This window comes from Ictalurus furcatus, chromosome 21 (assembly GCF_023375685.1).
Source record: "Ictalurus furcatus strain D&B chromosome 21, Billie_1.0, whole genome shotgun sequence".
Taxonomy (NCBI): domain Eukaryota; kingdom Metazoa; phylum Chordata; class Actinopteri; order Siluriformes; family Ictaluridae; genus Ictalurus; species Ictalurus furcatus.
Genome location: NC_071275.1, coordinates 15309332 through 15330972, shown reverse-complemented (window position 1 = coordinate 15330972; position 21641 = coordinate 15309332). Strand labels below are relative to the sequence as shown.

Sequence of the window (21641 nt, the reverse complement as noted above, 5' to 3'; positions counted from 1 at the left end):
CAACTCATGAGATAAGTTAATATTTCCTTTTTTGTGTGTGAAATGGTATGGTCTGCTGCATTTTTGTGGCAAGAGTGTCCACACCCACTGAAAGTTTCTTGGCCAATTACAGACATTTTCTTATATGTAGAGGGCTCTCTGGCTATTAGATACTTTCATTCATGTAAGTTGTAAGTTAAGATGTTGGGGCACAAAAAAAACCCCAAAACAAATATAGAGCGACTATATGTGTAGGCAGTATTGAAAATTGTATTAGAATGAGTTGTAGTTTGATTATGTCAAGTACAGTGCACCTTTACTCTTAGTGGCATCATACATAATTCACTCTACTGTAGACCTGGCACCATTCATTATTCAACACAACTTAGATACCTATTCCTCTCACAAATGGAGCAGCAAGTGATCTCTAATAAGTTAAATACCGATGTTGGAATTGAATTGTTTAACATGGCATAATTAATTCCAGTGCACTTTAGCCAGACATTTCCTATATCTTCGGGCTAAACACGCCTAAGTAAATGTCACCCAGAGACTTTTATTTTGAAAACCACTAATACCTTGCTGTTCGACCATGCTGTGTGCTTCTCCTTGCTCTGAATACACATATATTATTTTTGAAATCCCCGCTTTTGGGTCAGACATGTGAGATGAGCACAGTAAAGTTATTAGGTGTGTGGACAAGTCGAAACTTGAGTAGTCGTTGTTTTAATCGCGGTGTTGTCGGGAATACGCGAATAAATTATTATGGAGCGCTACGATGTTTACTGCGTCCTTTCGGTACAGTTTCGGAGAAAGAAGCAGGCGTTTCTCCAGGGAGAAAAAGAGGACTGAGAGCCGCGGATATCGCAGAAAAGCTCCGGCGTGAAAAAGAGGAAAAGGCAGATACAAAAAATAAAGTGGGTTAAATTAATTTGACTTAAATTACTTGTCGTTCCAATCAGACTTTTGTCAACTTCCGGTCCGGCCGCGTAAGTGTTCCGCTCATCTCCCTTTCCCTTCCTCTAAAGGTTCCGGTCTCTCCTGTACAGCGGAATGTGGCAGAACTGAGGCAGCTCTCTCAGCAGCTCCAATCTGTCCATCCAAATGTTTTCGCAAAAGCACTCTCTAAGAGTATTCTGTACCAAGACCAAAACCTCATCGCTATAAATAAGCCATATGGAGTCCCAGTTTACAGTAAGTACTTAGTTATGTAATAACTGAACCTGACTGTAATGAGTAGTGTAATCATAAAATCATTATGAGATGATGGGTGTAGGTAGGTGTCACAGTTTGTTTATTTATTTATTTATTTATTTATTTATTTATTTTTAAACAATCGTTGGTGGTTTTCCTTCACAATGTGAGACCCAGGTAACACCCCCAGTGAGTGACTGGTCCACATTTAACACGTTCATATGGCCAACATACAGTGGTGCTTGAAAGTTTGTTTAGAATTGGCTGTATTTCTGCATAAATATGATCTAAAACATCACAAGGTTTTCTCACATGTCCTAAAAGTAGACAACGAGAACCCAATTAAACAAATGAGACAAAACATTATACTTATTGAGGAAAATGATCCAATATTACATATGTGAGTGGCAGAAGCAAAGGTTCACATACTTTTCCCACTCACAGATATGTAATATTGGATCATTTTCCTCAATAAATAAATGACCAAATATTATAATATTGTCTCGTTTGTTTAATTGGGTTCGCGTTATCTACTTTTAGGATTAGTGTGCAAATCTGATGAAGTTTTAGGTCATATTTATTCAGAAATATAGACAATTCTATACAACCTTTCAAGCACCACTGTACATGATACCAAGCAGCTAAATAAATAGGTTTTATGTGCTTTGATTATAAAAGACCACTTATGCATAACGTTCGGTTTAAACTGCTGTAAATCAGCAGAAGTGTATATTTATATAGTGCTTTAAAGGGTGGGTGAACATGAGATGCTTACTATAGAAAACTTTTGTTCCAGTGTAAACCTTGACGTTGGTGAAAACTTTTGGGGAAAATTAATTGATTTATTTCAGAACAGAATTTAGGGAATGGTTTAGACTCCCAGTCAATATTATACTAACATTAATAGATTTTCTAGCCTTCAAAAAAATGTGCACCACTTTTGTCACCAGGGTTTCAACCAAGAGAAGGTGTACTTGCTTTCCCAGTTTGTTGTAGCCTGTGAATATTTTTGTAGACCTGGAAATTAGCTTGTCTTTGTATGTAATTGCAAGCAGGAAAGGTTCTGCTTTTTAAAAAAATTAATAAAATAAAAAAAAGTCTGTCAGTGTTTGAGAAATACTCCTCATACACACAGTATGTTTAATTTCTTAAACTGAATCATGGCTGCTCATTCCCATAGGTACTGGAGGCATCGGGAACAGCATTGCAGAGAGTCTGCCAGTCCTGGCCAAAATTATTGACTGCACGAAAGGAGGATCCAAGCTGCACGTCTGTTACAATCTTGAGAAGGACACCACAGGCGTTTTGTTCCTGGCCTGGACGGAGGAAACTGCTGAACGAATACACAATCTCATCAGATCGCATCAAGCAGAGAAAAGATACATGTAAGTGATTATGAAACTGAGAAAGATTTCATCATCACGCAGGACCAGGCAGAGAATCTTTAATCTTATTTGGATTGGAGTCCTGAAATCCTTTGGTGCATGCAGACGGGTTAAAGTGTGACAATAGCTGCGTTTACATGGACAACAATAATCCACTCTTAACCCGATTAAGACCACACTTTGATTAAGAAACTACCATGGTAACAGCAATTTTTACTTACCTTAATCTAATTAAGGTCATACTCGAAGTAAGCTCCAATCGAATTAAGACAGGTGGAGTACTCCGGTTTTAGTCGCATTATGGACGTGTATTACAGACATGTAAACACCTTAATCACATTGTGAACGTCGTGTGAGAGTTTTCAGTGTATTTTGCGACAGGACACGATCACACACGGCAGTTTTACATTTTACGCCGAACAAGAGAGTTCGGCTGCGTCCCAAACCGCATACTTGCCTACTATGGGCCTGTAGTGAGGAAAAATACATGTATCTCGGCTACTATATAGACGGTAAGTACGCGGTTTGAGACGCAGCCCATGGCTTCAAGCAGTCATCTATTTGCACGTACAGCATGACAAATAATTAACTGCACTTAAAGCGTTCGTAAAAAAAATTAAATAAAAACACCCAAAACTGTATACGGTACCATAACGAAGACCAACTGTATGTCGATACGTGAAATTCTGGAGGGATGTCGGATGGCGTGGCGCGGTGACGTAATGACGCGGGCTGTTAATCTAATTATGTTCTATAACATGTAAAACAGGTACATGAAAGGAGTATTCTTAAAGCGACTCATGTAAACACCTTAATCACAATATTGTCTTACTCAGAGTAAGGTCAATAATTAGATTACTGCTGTCCATGTAAACGTAGTCATAGTCATGTAATTCATTCTTTTTTTATATACAAAGGGCAGAAAATCTCACAGGAAATCTGACTTTGTATTGCATATGTGACATGAAAGTGTGTTACTGCATCTTAAAATCCACTACCCTATCACGATGATTTGCAAATACAGGACAAGTAACACCAGTTCACCTGCAGGGTGTTGGGGGCCACTGGACTTTCTGTGCCTTCTAACTCGTGTATCAAAAAATGTGTGTGTGTTTTTTATACATATATATATAATCTATCTCACAGAGCATAAGCGAATACTTATGCAAGGCACTATAATAATAACGATCAGCCTCTTATCACACAGGGTGATCACTGTTGGTGTCCCTGTTCCTTCTGAAGGTGTGATTGACATCCCCATCATTGAGAAGGAGGTCATGGGGGACCAGCATCACTTTAAGGTGAGCAATCATTTAAGGCCTGTTGATGCCAAAAATAACTGACTTTTAGTGACTTTTTTTTACATTTATTGCCAAGGATCAGCCATAACATTAAAACCACTGACAGGTGAAGTGAATAACATTGATTCTTATTACAATGGAAGCTATAAAGGGGTGGGATATATTAGGCAGCAAGTGAACATTCGGTTCTGGAAGTTGACATGTTGGAAGCAGGAAAAATGGGCAAGCGTAAGTAACTTTGACATGGGACGACTTGGTAAGAGCATGTCCAAAATGGCAGGTCTTGTGGGGTGTTCCCGGTATGCAGTTGTTAGTACCTACCAAAGTGGTCCAAGGAAGGACAACCGATGAACCAGCAACAGGGTCATGGGCACCCAATGCACATTAATGCGCGTGGGGAGTGAAAGTTCGCCCATCTATTCCAATCCCACAGAAGAGCTACTGTAGCACGAATTGCTGAAAAAGTTAATATTGGCTATGATAGAAAGGTGTCAGAACACAGTGCATCACAGCTTGCTGTGTATGGGGGTGTGTAGCCTCAGGCCAAATTCCCCAGATCTCAATCCAGTCGAGCATCTGTGGAATGTTCTGAACAAACAAATCTGATCTATGGCGGCCCCACCTCGCAACTTAGAGAACTCGAAGGATCTGCTGCTAACATCTTGGTGCCACATACCACACCACACCTTCAGAGGTCTTGTGGAGGCCATGCCTTGACTCGACTCAGAACTATTTGGTGGCACAAGGGGGACCTACACAATATTAGGAAGGTGGTTTTAATGTTGTGGCTGATCGGTGTATCTTTGTATTGTTTATTCCTCACAGGCTTTAAATGTAATACTGCAGTAATAAGACTCGGTCATTGTACATGTCTTGAAAAAGCTATTCTGATATTGAGGTGTCCTGCAGATGGGTTTGAGTCCGCTTTACAGACCGACCGAGGAGGGAGACGGGTTGGTCCGAGTGAGAGCTAACCGGCAAGCACAGAGCGCCGTCACACGCTACAAAGTCCTGGACAGCAGCTCAGGATGCAGCTTGGTGGAGCTCCAGCCAGTCACAGGTTCTGAGATGTTACCCTGACTCGTATTCACACCATATAATTACAGGAAAACTCCACCTTCAAACACATTAAATATGTTTATATTGAAATATTTGTGATTAACTTTCTGGTGCTAATTTATCGGTTGATGGTTTATTTACTTATTTGTTTGTTTATTGTTTTTGTTATTCTCGTGAAAAGTTAGCAATTGTCTGCTGAGCTGATGTTACAGGAGGGCATTACTAGTGCAGTTACACTCGCAAATATAATAGAAGATAATGGTCAGGTTTCACTGTTGGCTCCTAAAACAAAAGCGCAAGAGCTTCTAATTTTCACTCATCATATGGAATGTAGAATTAGTAGAGACGGTAAACGTTGGCTTCAAAGTTAGCGTTTTCCGAGATAATGAGTGTGATGGTATTTGAAGGAAAGTTGAAGCTTTGGAACCTGATCTGTTTGGGCAGGCATAAAGGAGTAAAGCACTGCTTCATCGCTCTCTCTTGAGATGAAGCAAGGGCTAAATTTACTGATGCCACTATCAGCAGATAGTCAAACAACATTGTTAACCAAACTGAAAACGTCAAATCTTGAAGTTCATTTGTTAATTATAAAGAATCCCATTCTTTGGGACAGTTGGTATCATTCATAAAATAATGGAAGTGTTTGTGTGTGTGTTACGTTTAGGAGTGAAACATCAGCTGCGGGTTCACATGGCGTTGGCTTTGGCTTGCCCTATTCTGGGAGATCATAAGTACTCCCACTGGAATAAGCTGGCTCCTCAGGTGTGTAACTGTAAACACACCCGACATTCAATACTGCATGAAATGTTCAATATTGAATCTGCACCCATGACAGATCAGGGTAGAGATTGTGTGGATTAATTACCAAGATGTTTGCTCGATTGGCAAACAGTTATCAGTTTAAGTAGTCCAAGCTTAACCCAGTCAAACAGCAGCAATGTGGTGCTGCTGATGTGAGAAGTGTCAAAGTAAGTATTTTTTTGCTTCGTACCTCCGGGGTTGGGAGTTCGATTCCAGCCTCTGCCCTGCGTACGTGGAGTGTCATGTTCCCCTGTTTCGGGGGGTTTCCTCCTGGTACTCCAGTTTCCTCCGTCAGTCCAAAGACATGCGTTGTAGGCTGATTGGCATCTCTAAATTGTCCGTAGTGAGTGAATGGGGGTGCGTGAGTGAGTGAACGGGGGTGTGTGAATGTGTGCGTGATTGTGCCCTGTGATGAGTTGGCACCCTGTCCAGGGTGTTCACCGCCTTGTGCCCCGAGTCCCCTGGGATAGGCTCCAAGCACCCTTGCGACCCTGTGTATGATGAGCAGTGTGGAAAATTGATGGATGGGTGGATGTTGGTTGCTGCTGTGTGATCTTACATGCAATAGTTTCTCTGCACACTCACCATACAGCACTAATGCTCTATGCTCATAAAAATCTTAAGATTGCTTAGGTTGCTTAGAAATTTAGATACTGCCTAAATACCATAAAGATGTTTTGTCAGGTTACTTGTAGTTTATTAAGATGCTGTAGTTCCTCCTCTAGATATTTTCACAGAGCACAGTTTGCTGTTTCATTGCAGTCATTAAGTCTGTTCATTAGTGCGCCAACTTACTGTAGGCATTCATCGCATAATACTGTATCAATCGGAGCATTTTTATGCATTATGTTTTCGGATTGTCAGTCTTTCCATCCGAGATTATCATTAATGCAATATCTCAAGAACGAGTGGTTGAATTTTTGTGAGGATTTACAGGTGCATCTCAAAAAATTTTAATATCGTGGAAAAGTATCTCAAAATATTAGAATAAAGAATTTATAATACAGAAATGTCGACCTTCTGAAAAGTATGTTCATTTATGCACTCAATACTCGTTCGGGGTTTTAATCCTTTTACACAAATTACTGCATCAATGCGGCGTGGCATGGAGGCTATCAGCCTGTGGCACTGCTGAGGTGTTCTGGAAGCCCAGGTTTCTTTGATAGCAGCCTTCAGCTCGTCTGTATTGTTGGGTTTGGTGTCTCTCATAGATTCTCTATGGGGTTCAAATTAGGCGAGTCGGCTGGCCAATCAAGCACAGTAATACCATGGTCAGTAAACCAGTTACTAGTAGTTTTGGTGCCAAGTCCTGCTGGAAAAGGAAATCGGCATCTCCATAGAGCTCGTCAGCAGTTAGAAGCATGAAGTGCTCTAAAATCTCCTGGTAGACGCTGCATTGACTCTTGACTTGAGAAAACACAGTGGACCAACACCAGCAGATTACATGGCACCCCAAATCATCACTGACTCTGGAAACTTCACACTGGACTTCAAGCAACTTGGATTCTGTGCCTCTCCACTCTTCCTCCAGACTCTGGAACCTTGATTTCCAAATGAAACGCAACATTTACTTTCATCTTCCCCGTGATTATGGTTGTGTGTACTGAACCAGACTGAGAGATTAAAGGCTCAGGAAACCTTTGCAGGGGTTTTGGGTTAATTCGCTGATTAGAGCTCTTCTCAGGTCGACATTTCTGTATTATAAATTCTTTTTTCTAATATTTTGAGATACTGGATTTTTGATTTCCATGAGCTGTAAGCCGAGCTGTAATCTTCATCAACATTAAAACAAACAAACAAAAAAAAGGCTTGAAATATTTCACTTTATGTATTGAATCTAGAATATATGAAAGTTCCACTTTTTAAATTAAATTACAGAAGAAAATGAACTTTTCCATGATATTCAAATTTTTCAGCTGCACCTGTATATGGAATTATGATTGTAACCTGCAGATGAACTGTTTAGATTTTGGAATCGATCCATAAAGGGTCAAGGTCACAGCAAGGTCAAATGTCTGAAGTAGTTTTTCTTCTATAGCGTCCTTCCTGTTTGTCACGCCAAAATGTTAATTACACCTTCATGTTCAGGAACTCAAGACCTCTTTTTATCTCCATCTACGATTTTTGCCATTGGTCTGTCCATCCATCAGTGTGTTTGTGCATCTGCTTGAGATTCTTGCAGTATCTCAAGAATGAGCAGTTGAATGTTTGTAAGATTTCTATGGAATTAATCACTGTAACCAGCAGATGAATTTCTTCAGTAGCTTCCTTTATGTTTGAAATATATTTTTAGTGTAGTTCTTACATACAAATTAGTAACGAGAATGACTAGACATGCTGGTGGAGTAGGCATCCCTGTTGGTGTTCAAAAACTAGTAAATGGGCATGGTATCGGACAGATACCAGTATCTGTATTGATGCTTCCCTTAAATGTACTGCAACAACAAGCAGCCAGCATTAAGCACCCTGGACAAGAACATTATAACTGCACCAATCTTGTCAGGTAAGGTCTCAAGAGTCTTAGGAGACTTGAGGTTCTTTCAATTTTAGACCCCTCCTCCATTAAGCGTATAGACAATTTATCTTGAGCATGAAGGTGAAATAATCCCCGTTTTTCAATGGGATTGATGTTTTACCAGACCAGTTAAAGTGTCTAAGTGATCAGTCATGCTCATATAACAAGTCACACACACACAGGTTGTGTGGCTGTACGCATCCTGAAACAAGACAGCATCAATGTTAAGTTCTATTTGGACATGAAACATGATAAATATTTATATAATAAGGTTGCTATGGTGTCATGGCTTCACTGTTAGTCACAGTGAATGATTGGACAGTTACCTCACTCTCGGCTTTTTCAAAATACAGATTAAAATGCCTTTCCCGATATTATATTTTAACTGATAGAGTTCCTTACTGCACTAGTTCTCATTAGTTTTCTATCTGGGTGCTATGCAAAATTTCACAGCCCTTCCTTTTTTAGATTTGCCCTAAAACACACGACAGCAACTTTCATTTCTTAGTGCACAGGGAACACAAAGAATGTGTGGTTATTCATTTTTACCACTGGCTTGTGTTTTACTGTGACGTTTTTAGACTACATTTTGAGACCATTAAAATTCATAATGCAACACCCCTACTCTAAAGACATTGAAGTAGATCAGTGATCACCAACCCTGGTCCTGGAGAGCTACCTTTCCTGAAGACTTTAGCTCCAACCATAATCGTGCCCACCTGCCCCATTACCTTCAGAAGTTCTTGATCAACTATAAAACAGGCCTGTTGGATTTTTGTTGAAGATGAAACCTGCAGGAAGATAGATCTCAAGGAAGAAGGTTGGTGACCACTGAAGTAAATAATACTTCAGGTAAAGTGCTGATTGGTGTTGCTAGTGGTGGATGCAGATATTTTTGTCTGGGGAGCTACTGTTTTGGGATTTTGTTTGCCAAAAGTTGTTAAGTTTCATAAGCTAACCATGCAAGTATCACTTTCAGCACTCTTTTAGAGGTTTAATTAGATATCCAACATGGGAAAGTAATAAATGAATAAATGACCATATTGAAATGTTATAACGACACACTAGAAGTGCCATGATGCTAAAAAAAAAATTCCCATCATGGCAGATGATCTCAAGAGATTACTTTCTCACTGGTCACACTTCACCAAATGCGTGTATCACTTTTCTTTCTGCAGAAGTTACCGGAAGGTGTGCTGCGGCGGCTTGGACTGGAGCAGAGCAAAACCCGACACCTTCCTCTCCACCTCCATGTCCGACAGATCACCCTACCAGGGGTCAGGGGTCACGATGACCTCACTGTGTCCTGCCTGCTTCCCAAGTTCTTCACAGCAGCTCTGAAAAAACTGCAAATCGAGCTGCCCGAGAAGCCGTAAGAAATGAGAAACACCTTGGATATGAATGTAAACTCTTTAACTGGACACCAAGGCTTACAGGAAGTCAGAACTGTGGCATCAAATAAAGTGAGAACAGGATACGCTGACTGGAGGTGCGTGAAAGATGCAACCATGCAGATCAAATTGCTTAGAGCCAGGTCTATGTTGACTAGGGTGATCAAGGGACTTTTTTTTTTTAAGGTTGTGTTATATGTAATATGTCTGATTATTTCATTAAACCCTAAATAAATTGAACTTCAGAGCTATCCATTACCCTCCAACTATTTTTTCCTTACAATATCCTTCCATGTACAAGTACAACAAATTTATAACAAAAAAAAGACACTACACACAGTTACAGGGACCTCACTGTACAAAAGGCATGTTTGAAAACACAGGCTTCAATTCTTTAGTCCCCAGCACCACTATAATATCAATACATATCAGATTACCATAGATGCATATACATATATATATATAAAAAAAAAAAACATGAAACAAAAAATGAAGACCAAAAAGTCTTTCTGTGTAGAGTACACTTCTCAAAGTGTCTTGACTGCATTCTTGCCAAGTCAAGGGTGTGGAAGAGGTTCCCCCAAAAGAACCTGTGTTTTATCCGCTTGCAGAGATGACTCCAGTCTAATCACACACTCCTCACCTCTCTCAGTTACAATGGCAAAAAAAATGAACAAATCGGGGGAGAGTGGGGGGAAATAAATGACATTAGATGAGTACATATTCGACAGAGTGACAGCTAGCAAAGAGAAACTGCACGTTAAAGGTGTGTAGTGCCAACAGGCATCACATGAACAGATTAAGTAATATCTTTATTTTTTTTAAAAAAGAAAGAAAAAAGGCTTGCAAGTTCAGTTCATTTCAGTCCTCCAGTGGCGGCTGGTCAGAGGAGGCACCTCCTAGAGGTTTATGGAGGCAGTTCATGGATAAAAATGAGGCGGTAGTCATATATATAAATATATATATATATAAATATATTTATATAAATATATTTATATATATAAATAAATATATAAATATATATATTTTGTGTGTGTGTAATTTCACTGCAATTTCAGAAAGCATCAAGGCCACGATGCAATGTAGTGCAGTTTTATGAGCGAACCTCCAAAGTAATCCAAGTAAGTGACAATACAATGATCATACTAATGTTCTCTGAACCATTTCAGAAATATACATTGAAATCAAACAGCAAGCTCAAAGCAAACGATGGCTACCGGACATGTGCTGCACTTTTGTTAATTAGTAAACCGACACTGCTTTTCTTTTAAGGTTAGCAATCAGTCGATAACAATGTCAAATTTCCTCAGCCTGGTTGTTAAGAGTTTTAAATCCTACTCGAAATGAGCGTATAATTATAGAGTGTAGATTGTAGATATTGTTGCCTCCTCTGCCCATGGGCCACCACTGGTGCGTGCTTCAGGGTGTGTAAATATGGAGCACGAGGAGACACAGCGATGGCTACATTTCCCTCCTTTTGAGTTTGTGAGCGACTGAGTCGCGGTGAGGCTGTGAGGACGGAGGAGCTCGGAGGTGGAAACCTTTCTTGCACCATCTCTCTCTCTCCTTCTCCCTCAAATTTCCTCACTGAATGTTGGCCTGCGTGATGGAGATTATTTCTTGGATTTCCCGCACCACCATGATGCGTGTGAGCATCTGCTCCAGCTGCTCGCTCGTGATTGGCTGGGTCGAGTACCATATAGGGCTGTTCGGGGCTACAACAGGCTCTGGCGTCAGGTAATATGTGTCATTCCGGCCTTTGGCAGTCTGAGGGCTGAAAAGAAACGAAGAGTACTGTGTGCGTTAAGACAAGTGAATGAAATACGTATTAGCACGGAAATTTACACTAAGGGCGCTTTCGCACTGATACCAAATAATTGATTTGTTCTATAATTAACCAGTTTACAAACATCAATAATTTTGCATTTCTTTCTTCACTACGGATATTAAGAACAGACTTTTTTTTTTCCCCCTCTTCAGTGCTAAAGCTCTGTCCTTTTGTTTTGTCCGCATGTCAGTTTAACCGTTTAAGCTCGCCATTTTGTTTAAAAGTCAAATAACATCTTCCTTTATAGGTAAACGTTAGAGACAGGGAAACATTTAATGCATGATTAATGGAATGGTAAATACTTAATTGAAGAGGTGCTCACCATTTGAAGAGGTAAAAGTCATAGAGCTTGATGGGGCAGCGAAGTGGATTCTCTGGATCCTCAGCTTGCTCAGCGTACATATCATCCGTCACTAAAGCAAGAAAATACATTTAAAGAGGAACACGGTGTAAAAGCATCATGGCGTAAAAAAGCTTGATTCTATAATACAAACGTAAGTCACAATGTAGAGAGGTGTCCCCCAGTCCCCACTCACCTTTCTGACCGACATGGTGAGAGCCGACTCCTTTCAGGTAGCGAATGCTGGTGCTCTTGTCTTTTGGGTTGGTCGGGTTCTTCTTGGTGTGCCGGAGCACTTTAGAGAAGGCCACTTTCATATGCTGCTCCACTGTGGTCAGGTGGAAATACCTGTGAAATAAACGTTTCGCGTCATGTTAAGACTCCCTCTAGCGCGTTAGACGTTCTCGAATGTAGTACACGGGTGTCTCGTGATGGGTAAGGTTTCACGTTACACTTCGTCTGATTTGAAGTGCGCTGGACAAATAAAATTAACTTCGTACACTAATAACACACCTCCTGCTTTTAAATGTGTCGTGTGGATTTTTCAGAAAGGAAAGTTTTGCGGAACTTATTGCACAAACTGACCGAACTTAACAAGTGTGCACTGCTGCACAGATGAACAAAACAAAACCATGCATCAAACATTTAGCTTGATCGTGTATCCTTAGCATTTTGTCAGTAGCCAAGATTACAGCTCTATTTTGCCCCCTAGTGTTAATAACATAGACAAGCCCTTCAACTAAATTTTCAGTTAATTTATGGTTCACAAAGTTTAAATTCAGAACATGGGTTCAAATTCATTTCATCATGGGTCGTATGTTCGACACCTCCTAGAAGCCATGACGGAACATAAATCCTTCCAGTCACTCACTTGGTGTTGAAGTACATTAGTGTAGTGAGTAAAGTAGATGGAGAATGAGCTCCCAGCTGTTTGCACTCCCACAACATCTCCTCGGTCACATGACTGGGGATAATATAACCTGAAAGACATAATTAACCAATTTGTACACTAACAGCAACTAATAAAGCATACAAATGTTTCATATTGTGGCCATTTTGCTGGTTTATGCTGCGACACGACTGTTGGAACAAAATGTCTGGTAAAAAAAAAAAAATTCATAGTAAAAATAAAAACACAAGTAAACAAAAATCAACCTTTTTTTATGACTAAAACTGGAACTTGGAACAACATCTAGCAGTCTAGTAACAAGGGTTCCAGTCATAAAAATTTTGGTGCCTAACAAAGTATACCATCACATAACATTCAGCACAGACGCATGCACAGAGAGGAAATAAAACTGGGCTTTCTTTACCTAGCGGATGGACACTGGGCCTCCATTCCTCCAGGATTTTGTGTAGGCACTGGGAGAAGCGGAAGTAGTACTGGTCTGAAAAGATGTCGTCCACTCTGCCATTCTCGAACAGGTACTAAATACAATACACACAGGTAAAAATATCACATGCCAGAGCCATATCTCCCCTGCAGCTCTCGCCTGGTTTCCCACTGAAGTTAAGCAGGGTTGAGCCTGGCCAGTACCTGGAGACCTCCTGGAGAAAACTAAGGTTGATGCTGGAAATGGTATTAGTGAGGCCAACAAGGGGTGCTCACCTTGTGGTCTGTGTGGGGCCTAATGCCCCAGTATAGTGACAGGGACACTATACTGTAAAAACAGCACTGTCTTTCGGATGAGACGTTAAAGCGAGGTCCTGACTCTCTGTGGTCGTTAAAAATCCCAGAACACTTCTCGTAAAAGAGTAGGAGTATAACCCCGGTGTGCTGGCAAAATTCCCCCATTGGCCCTTCTCCATCATGGTCCCTAATAATCCCATCTCTGAATTGGCTACATCACTCTCTCCTCCCTTCTCCTCTAATAGCTGGTGTGTGGTGAGAGTTCTGGTGCACTATGGCTGCCGTCGCATCATCCAAGTGGATGCTACACACTAGCATCCCCCCCAATACTACTTTGAGTGTCAAGAAAAGCACTACATAAATGTAACCATAGCGAACTAAAAAAATAATAATAAAAGATGAGGGGAAAAAAATACATCAGGAAAAATTACATCGAATAAACATGGTTTGAGCAGAAATGCATACATACTTTCTGTATGCACAAGAAGACATAATATAGTGCGTCGGGTTCAAATGGCTCCCCTTCTAAACCACGAGCCTCTTGGGTCATGAGAGACAGAGCCACGTTAAGTTCTCCCACTGAACTAGAGACCAGGTCTTCTCGGAAACGCAGAGGCTGGCGGCCTGCGGAGAGACCAAAAAAAAAAAAAAAAAAAAAAAACCACACACCCACAGGCATAAGGAACGTGTTCAAAACTATCTACCTAAAACTTATATCTATTTACACTAACTGTCTAGAGGAACAGAGGGCAGATGAGGCTGATAGAAAGCCTACTGAAAACTGTAACCACGTATGCGGATGAGAATTAAATCAATCACTCACGGCCAATCGGCGCCAACTTGTTCTGTTCGTTCTTATCGAGCTCTGCGTTTTTGCGCTGCACCCAAAGCCTCCAGGTCTCCAGGCCTTCCTCTGGCTTTAGCACTGTAGGAAGAAGCAGCTCAGGAGGAGCTTCAGCTTGCGGCTCTGCCTCGGCCTGAGTAGGTAGAGAAAACTGTTAAATAATGGGTCAATATTCTGACATACTGTACAGGATACAGTATAAAGCTTTTCAATACCAAGCATTTCCACGTTTCCATTCCCTGCATATATACTGTTATTGTTAACTTAAAACTCAATTATAATGGAGGTCTAGGTGCAGATGTTGGGGCAGTCAATAAATGTCCAATTAAAACACACAACTGTCATTTATCTGAAAATGTATTTTAAAAGGTAAATTACACTCAATTCAGGAATACATTTTCCACAGTGAAGGACTTGTCATTCTGTAGATCTGATGGGAAAAAAAATCGATACACAAAACATTGAACTACGTTTTATTCTCGCATTTCTGTCTCATCCTATAATCTTTATTGTTATAATGTAATCACTGTAAGGGAATTGATGTTATACAGACACACATTTAAACTGTTTGACATAATTTTCTGTTTTCATGGTGTAAAAAAAAAAAAAAAATCCTGTAGTAATCACATAATCAGATACAGATGTGGTGGTTAGAGATTAGGTGAAGGACTCCTAATCTTTAAATGGAATAGAAGGTGAGGGGAAAATGGATAAAGCCCATTTTATGCTGTGCAAAAAAAACAGACCTCTTTTAGACAGACCTGCAGTTCGGGAAAATTTCTATGCTCTGCTTAGATCATCAATCAGCGCAATCTGGGCTCGTGCAGAAAATGGGACCTGAGGTAAATTTTTTCCAACTCTGAACCAAAGAATTCAGTGACAGTAAAATCTGGCTGAAATATCCTGGAGTGTAAACCTGGCTTTAATCTACTATGCTGACTTTCAGGCCAAAGCCTCATAGTTTTACATACATACATACATACATGGAATAACGGACATGGTCAAGATCTTGACTAATAATAACAACTGCCACACTCCAATTTCCTAACCTGCAGATGGAGCTGTTGCTCCTGAGTTTCAACCTCTTGGCCATGCTGCTGCTGTTGCTGCTGTGGGTCCCAGATGTGCAGCGCCTGGGTGGTGCCTGCGTAGCCTCCCCCGACAGCCTGGACCGCCACTGGAATGTGGATGTTTCCATTCATGAACTGAGCTGGGAAGAGAGAGTGCACTACCTCCTCCTGCGAGCCTGACACAGGCACCGCCACTGCACCTGCGAGCTGGGCCGTCGTCATCTTGTCTTTATCTTTGTCCTGCACCTGCACCGTGCTGTAGGCCTCCTGTGGGATGGCGATGTGTGCTACACCCTGCTGCTGCTGGTACACCGGGATAGTCCAGGTCTCTCCTGACGCACCTGTGATGGTGCCGGCTGTCGCGGTGCCGTACAGGTGTGCACTGTCTACAGTCAGGAGCTCAGGCCTCAGCGACACGTAGCTCTGCTGCTGGCCTTGGGGTATGGCCAGTACGGTGGCTAGCTGCTGGCCCTGTGCTAGCTGGTAAGACACTACGGCAGGCACATCTACCTTGCGCTTCTTAGCTGGCTGCAGGACACCCGGTGATGCTCCGGCGCGACGCTCTGCCTCACGTTCCGAACCCTGCTGCTGGGTCTGAGGTGGAGACAGAGCCTCCACTGTCTGGATCTGGATTTGCTGACCTCCGGCCACGGCTGCCACCAGTTGCGCCTGGATCTGGGAGCCACACACACACACACATTATATGTCACCCTTTCACAAACAGATAGCAATCTGACAATCTGCGCATTGATATCGCTTCAAATACACTCAGCAGCCACTTTAATAAGAATCATTTCTGCTCATTTGTGCTATTATACAATCAACCAATCACGTGGCAGCAGTGCAATGCAATACAACACAACACAATCAAAACAGATGCAGTTAATGTTAACGTTTACATCGAACACCAGAATAGACAATCTTCAGCTGTCTCGGATCCAATTCAAGGTTCGATACATTGTGCTTTCTGAGATGCTTTTCCGTTCACCACGGTTGTAAAGAGTGGCTATTTGAGCTAAAGTAGCCTTCCTGTCAGCTTGAACCAGCCGGCTGTTCTCCTCTTCTCTTTCGGTCTCATCCACTCACTGCATGGTTTGTTTTTTTGCTCAATTCTGTGTAAACTCGAGTTTGCTTTGAGTGAAAATTCCCCACATTCTGATTGTTTGACGTGAATATTACCTGAGCTTCTCGATTGCCCTGATTTTGTGCATGCACTGTGCTGCATAATGTCTTTCACCCTGTAGCTAGTCAGTGGTCTGACGAGTTCCCTTCAGCTAAATGTGATCGGAAACAGAGGATCTGCTACAGAAGCCAAGCTTTTTCCATGCATTTATTGTCTCTTTTACAGTTTTTTTTTTTACTATTTGGTACGGTTAATGGAATATGGGTCTGAATCTGGACCATAAGTACTCCAGTTGATGACCCCCTGCAGTAGACTATAGGCATTTTGACTATAACTTACCGAATCTGAAAAAAAGCTAGATAGTGCAGCCTGCAAGGTTGCATCACTTCACGCTTCCAAAATATTAACTAGAACCCACTTGCTTGCCAGTGAGAACACACTGTAGGATTCTGATCTTGCCATGTGTTGACTGTGTGTTACGTGTCTGTGGACGTACTTGTTGGTGTTGTTCCTCAGTTAGCTCGCCCTGCTGCACCAGCTGTGTTGTAGTGACCCCTGATAGATGCTGTTGGGTAGGAGAAGCCACCTGCAACACCTGACCAACTGTCTGACCCTGCTCACCTTGGATCTGCACCTGTGGAAGAAAGTGCAGTGTGAAACAGAGCAACCAACATCAGAGATAAAAGGAACGTGTTTCGGTTTATAATGAGCACAAAAGATTCACGCAGCATCTGAAATCCTCATCAGTGATCGTTTTCTGTCTCAGCCAACAAATTCTTCAAGCAATGCCACTTAACGTGTCGTTGCAACGTTGACTTCTGCATGTTCGGAGACAACGGCTGGCTATTCAAGTGGCTCGAGACGTAGTGTTTGGAAAGTTTATACTGTTGAAGAACGATAAGTATTCTAACCTGGACTTGAATCTGCTGCTCAGACGCCTGCTGCACAGCTGCAGCCAGCTGTGGAGAGATCTGCGTAGATGTCACCTGTACCTGTAAAAATAAGACAGTCAACTAGAGAAAACTCAATTTATGCACTTAAAATCCAATTCTCAATTATTTTTTTTTTAGTTATAATAGCTTTGATCACAAAATGTATTAAAAGGTTGATATACATTAGATGGTCGCTATATACAATTATCCATTATATTTCCATCAGCTATTAAGCAGGTAGCCATCTCAGGTAAGAGTGTTTGTTTCTTACTGGGCATGCTAGCTCGAGCAGTGACCCTGCCACCTCCGTGCTGTCGGTGTAGATGCAGTTGGCCCCCTGTTGGTACACCATGGTAGTAGTGGTGCCACTGGTCTGCTGGCTGAACTCCTGTAGGATCTCAGGGCCTTTGGTGGCCAACGACTCCAGGAACTCCTTCATGCGGTGCTGGGGTATGGTGCGAGCCTTCTGCCGCACATACTCGTCGAACGAGATCGCACCGCCTTCGATCGGCTCATTCATGACAGGTCAATCCACCTTGAACTGACTGAAGCCTGAAAGAAGTCCATAGGCACGGATGAGACAGATGCACAGCATGTTCCAGACAGTTTACTGAGATGATACATCATACAATTGTGGAATATATAGTGATAACTGTGCAGTAGCACTTTCTGATAACGTCACCTCGACATGACATGGCAAAGCAATTACAAGATTATATTAAAGACTTTGTCCTCATTTATTTGTGGCAACTGTTTTCATCAAGCCTTTAAAGGCAAACGAAACATACATACACAGAGTAGCACTTTTCTAATAAAAAAAACTCCCAGACTTTTTTTTTGGATTACGCATGTAATCTGTCCAGAACATTTGTTTTTGGTTTTCTTCTCATTTATAAAAAAAAAAAAAAAAAGGTCACTACCCATATAAGGAACAGGAAAGCATTAATGCAACAGAGAAGCTGCATTAGTGTCAGACAGGGAGTGTTGAGTCTGTAGTATTTTGACCAAAGAATTTCCAACCCATCTACTTAATTTCTATTTCCAAGCGTAAAAGAAAATGACTTTCCAGACTTTATGTTGTAAATTAGATTGGATTTTATAATCATTATGCAGAGTACAAGTACAAAGCCAACGAAATGTAATAAACTAAAAAAATAATAATAATTTAAAAAAAAGATTTGTGCTACATGCTGTAATTGAACTAAAGGTCAAAACGTTTATGTTAATAAAGTACACAAGGAAAGGAATGCCCTGAGGCTTTGTTTAGTTTAGATGAAAAACGACAGCAGCTGGCTGAATCGCAAACGCCTACTTACTGAACTTCACAGTGCACTACATAGTGCGCAGAAGCCATTACATTCACATGTGGTCCACTTATAGAGTGAACAAGGAGTCATTTGGGATCGTGCCAGCCTTGTACCGTGCCGCACTTTGGACCATTACTGTCTGAAACCAAACTCAACCTCAAGTCATACTGTCACAATAACTGTTTAGAGAAGTTAAAGGTTTATTTGCTAAATATTTCGTATACAGTTCCAGTCAGTGAAATTTAAAACATTTTAGGTACATGGTACCCGCTAACACAACGCTAATAAGGTTATAAACAGGAGCAGATAGGTGTGCTCAAGGAAACAACTAGCTAGCGTTAGCTAGCGTTACGGTACCAAAACAATACTAGCTTGCAGGCTAGCTAGCTTAGGAATGTGCAAAATTAAACCCTCATTAGCATCTACGAAATGTGCCGACATGAATATGCTAGAGAAATACAAACTCTTAGATTTATCACTATTATAGGTTTGTGTCAGAAAAATTATACAAAGGATGATAATGTTTATTCCAGTAAACGCTAGCTTAGCCTTACTGACTTAGCCAAGCAACGTTAACTAGCTCGGCCGCGTATCTTGCCATGCTACCTTAAATAAAACCAAAATCAATTTCCGCCAAAACACGCCGTTCAAAAAATAAAAAGCCACCAAAGCCCGTCTTAATTCATTCTGTAGCCGTCTCCCGTGCATGATCTGTAGTTATATAAAACCCCGAGGCACTTTTTTTCCTCCATTTAGGTGTAGCAAACAATACCAATAAATGATGTGACGTGTGCTTATTGCATTTTCAGACCGCGGGTCTGTATTTCGAGACAAATCACACCCTTTAACCGTCGTGCGATCGGTTGCATGAAGCTCCTACCGTGTTAGAAAATGTAGAAACGCTACTTCTCGGCTCGCTCGACTGGAAACAAGATCGATATTGTATGTAAAATACAATTTCCCGAGAACAGCGCGCTGACGGAAGTAGGCCTTGTATGAGAGCGCGAGACCCCGGACTGTCCTGTGCACACAACGCCGCTTCAGTGGAGCGCGCGCAGCTCCCTCTGCAGGCCCACGCGCACATTCCCACTCCGTGAACGCGCTTTGGAAGCCGTCGTGACCGCGCACAGCATGTGGAGGTTCATGACACGAGAGAAATGAATATCATTTCTTTTACAGTCCACGTGTATTATCCCAAGTCGGGATATCCAGTGTGCAATGTTATTATTATTATTATTCAATTATTCTTATTAGCAATAATTATTATTATTGGGCGTTAAATCTAGTATAATTATTTTTTGCATGCATTTTAATATCAGTAGTCCCTATTACATACAAATCATAGACTACTCAGTACACTTCTGGATGCCAAGCATAAAATGCCTATGTAACATTATGGTTTATTAACCAAGATCTGCCTTCATTTTTTTTTCTTCTCATGGCTGCACATATATTAAAAGAACAACACACATGTATTTAACCTTTACAGGCGTGTCGATTAGTTGTAATTTACTGTTCTCAACTAAAACGGAGTACTGATTTAGGAGTGCGTATGCCTTTAAGCGCGGCTTTATTTGTTCCAGTCCGCCTTAAAGTGCTAGGCATGTGTCTGTGAGGGCCTCCCCCTGCAAAACACTGCCTAACTGCGCTCTTAAGGTGGACCGAAAGAGATGCGCAATACAAGTGCACCTTGTTTAACATGCACGGCCTAGGAAAGAGTTAATTCCCACGGTTTGTGCCTTAACCCTAAAATGACCCCCGTCAGATATTTTTTTTATGAATGGTGAGTTTTTGAAACATTACCAGGAACTACAGAAATACATCTTCTTACATAACAGGCATTCACAAATGTTTTAGTCATTTAATAATTTCACTTAACATGCATCAAGTTATATAAAACCAGAGTAGACATGTTAAATTACATGGAATAAGCACTAATGAAGACTTCAGGTAAAGCTGTAGCAGAACTTTGTTAAGACAAACAAAGACGTTACACCACAGATGTGTGAATTTACAGGACGTACCTGATAATACCAGGTGAGATCGCATCAACACATAACATGTTGCACATTGCCTTAAGTTTGAAAAATACTTCACGTAATTTAAAAATGACCTGGACTACTTTTACTCTATTTTTTTTTTACATTTTATTTTGTATGTATATTTCCTATTTAAATGCCACACAATCTGAGAAACTATTAAACCGTACTGGAAACTGGATACTAAACTGTACCATTACTTGTTGCTGGGGTGAAACCCTCAAATGTAAACCTTTTCTACATCTAGTATGTAGCTTTTACGTAGAAAGGTGCATATAGTGGGGGGCACAGTGGTTTAGCACGTGGTTTAGCACGTATGCATCACACCTCAAGGGTTGGGGATTCTCATTGTGCGGAGGGGATTTAAATTGGATACTCTGGTTTCAGACATTTGTTGCCATTTCCAAATTGTCCGTAGTGTGTAAATGGGTTTGTGAATGAGTGTGTGATTGTGCCCTGGGATGGGTTGGCATCCTGTCCAAGGTGTCCCCTGCCTTGTGCCCTAAGTTCCCTGGGTTTGGCTCCAGGTTCCCCATCACCCTGTGTAAGATATGTGGTATGGAAAATGGATGGATGGAGGTGTATATAGTGTACATTTAAAGCTTTACTCTAAAAAGTAATTACGGTGCAGTTGGGAGCACACTACTTGTGGAAAGCAAGACATAAATACAACACAGCAAAATAACAGCTGTATTCATTGGTCACTACAGAAGTATCCTTTGCAGTTCCACTTCAGTGAATCTCTCTTCAGGGTATTATATACAGCAGTACCTGAGCTAATACGCTTTGTTGAAGGTGGTAATGGCGTTGTTTACTAGGAATTATCACATCAGAAATTGACCATATGATACACAGTTTAACATAAGTAGTATTTCATTGTAAACATCAGCTCAGGGGCCTGGC

The 21641-nt window shown here is 41.2% G+C and overlaps 2 protein-coding genes across 2 annotated transcripts; one reads left to right on the top strand and one right to left on the bottom strand.

Annotated features, from left to right (window-relative positions):
- The first annotated feature begins 556 nt into the window (after positions 1-556).
- On the top strand, positions 557-9935 carry rpusd4 (RNA pseudouridine synthase D4). The gene is made up of 7 exons (XM_053653238.1): positions 557-896; positions 1008-1173; positions 2354-2558; positions 3766-3859; positions 4769-4919; positions 5583-5680; positions 9413-9935. The coding sequence occupies exons 1-7, from the start codon at positions 648-650 to the stop codon at positions 9608-9610; spliced, it is 1161 nt and encodes a 386-aa protein (XP_053509213.1). The 5' UTR covers positions 557-647; the 3' UTR covers positions 9611-9935.
- Positions 9936-10030: 95 nt separating this feature from the next.
- LOC128625137 (transcriptional regulator QRICH1-like) lies at positions 10031-19803 on the bottom strand. The gene is made up of 12 exons (XM_053653237.1): positions 19580-19803; positions 17664-17944; positions 17372-17452; positions 16957-17094; positions 15317-16012; positions 14247-14400; positions 13893-14047; positions 13107-13221; positions 12665-12773; positions 11990-12141; positions 11776-11866; positions 10031-11399 (listed from the first exon to the last, which is right to left on the bottom strand). Exons 2-12 carry the CDS (start codon positions 17910-17912, stop codon positions 11210-11212), a joined length of 2130 nt encoding a protein of 709 aa, XP_053509212.1. The 5' UTR covers positions 17913-17944; positions 19580-19803; the 3' UTR covers positions 10031-11209.
- Between the last annotated feature and the right edge of the window lie 1838 nt (positions 19804-21641).

What these genes read in the sequence shown, in the direction of transcription:
- rpusd4 (XM_053653238.1), top strand. Translation starts at nt 648, where the DNA reads ATGAGCACAGTAAAGTTATTAGGTGTGTGGACAAGTCGAAACTTGAGT. An exon ending in GGGACCAGCATCACTTTAAG is followed by an intron (nt 3,860 to 4,768) that starts GTGAGCAATCAT and finishes GGTGTCCTGCAG; the next exon opens with ATGGGTTTGAGTCCGCTTTA. An exon ending in GGAATAAGCTGGCTCCTCAG is followed by an intron (nt 5,681 to 9,412) that starts GTGTGTAACTGT and finishes TTCTTTCTGCAG; the next exon opens with AAGTTACCGGAAGGTGTGCT.
- LOC128625137 (XM_053653237.1), bottom strand. Translation starts at nt 17,912, where the DNA reads ATGAATGAGCCGATCGAAGGCGGTGCGATCTCGTTCGACGAGTATGTG. An exon ending in AGCAGCAGATTCAAGTCCAG is followed by an intron (nt 17,095 to 17,371) that starts GTTAGAATACTT and finishes TTTCTTCCACAG; the next exon opens with GTGCAGATCCAAGGTGAGCA. An exon ending in CAAGTTGGCGCCGATTGGCC is followed by an intron (nt 14,048 to 14,246) that starts GTGAGTGATTGA and finishes GTCTCTCCGCAG; the next exon opens with GCCGCCAGCCTCTGCGTTTC.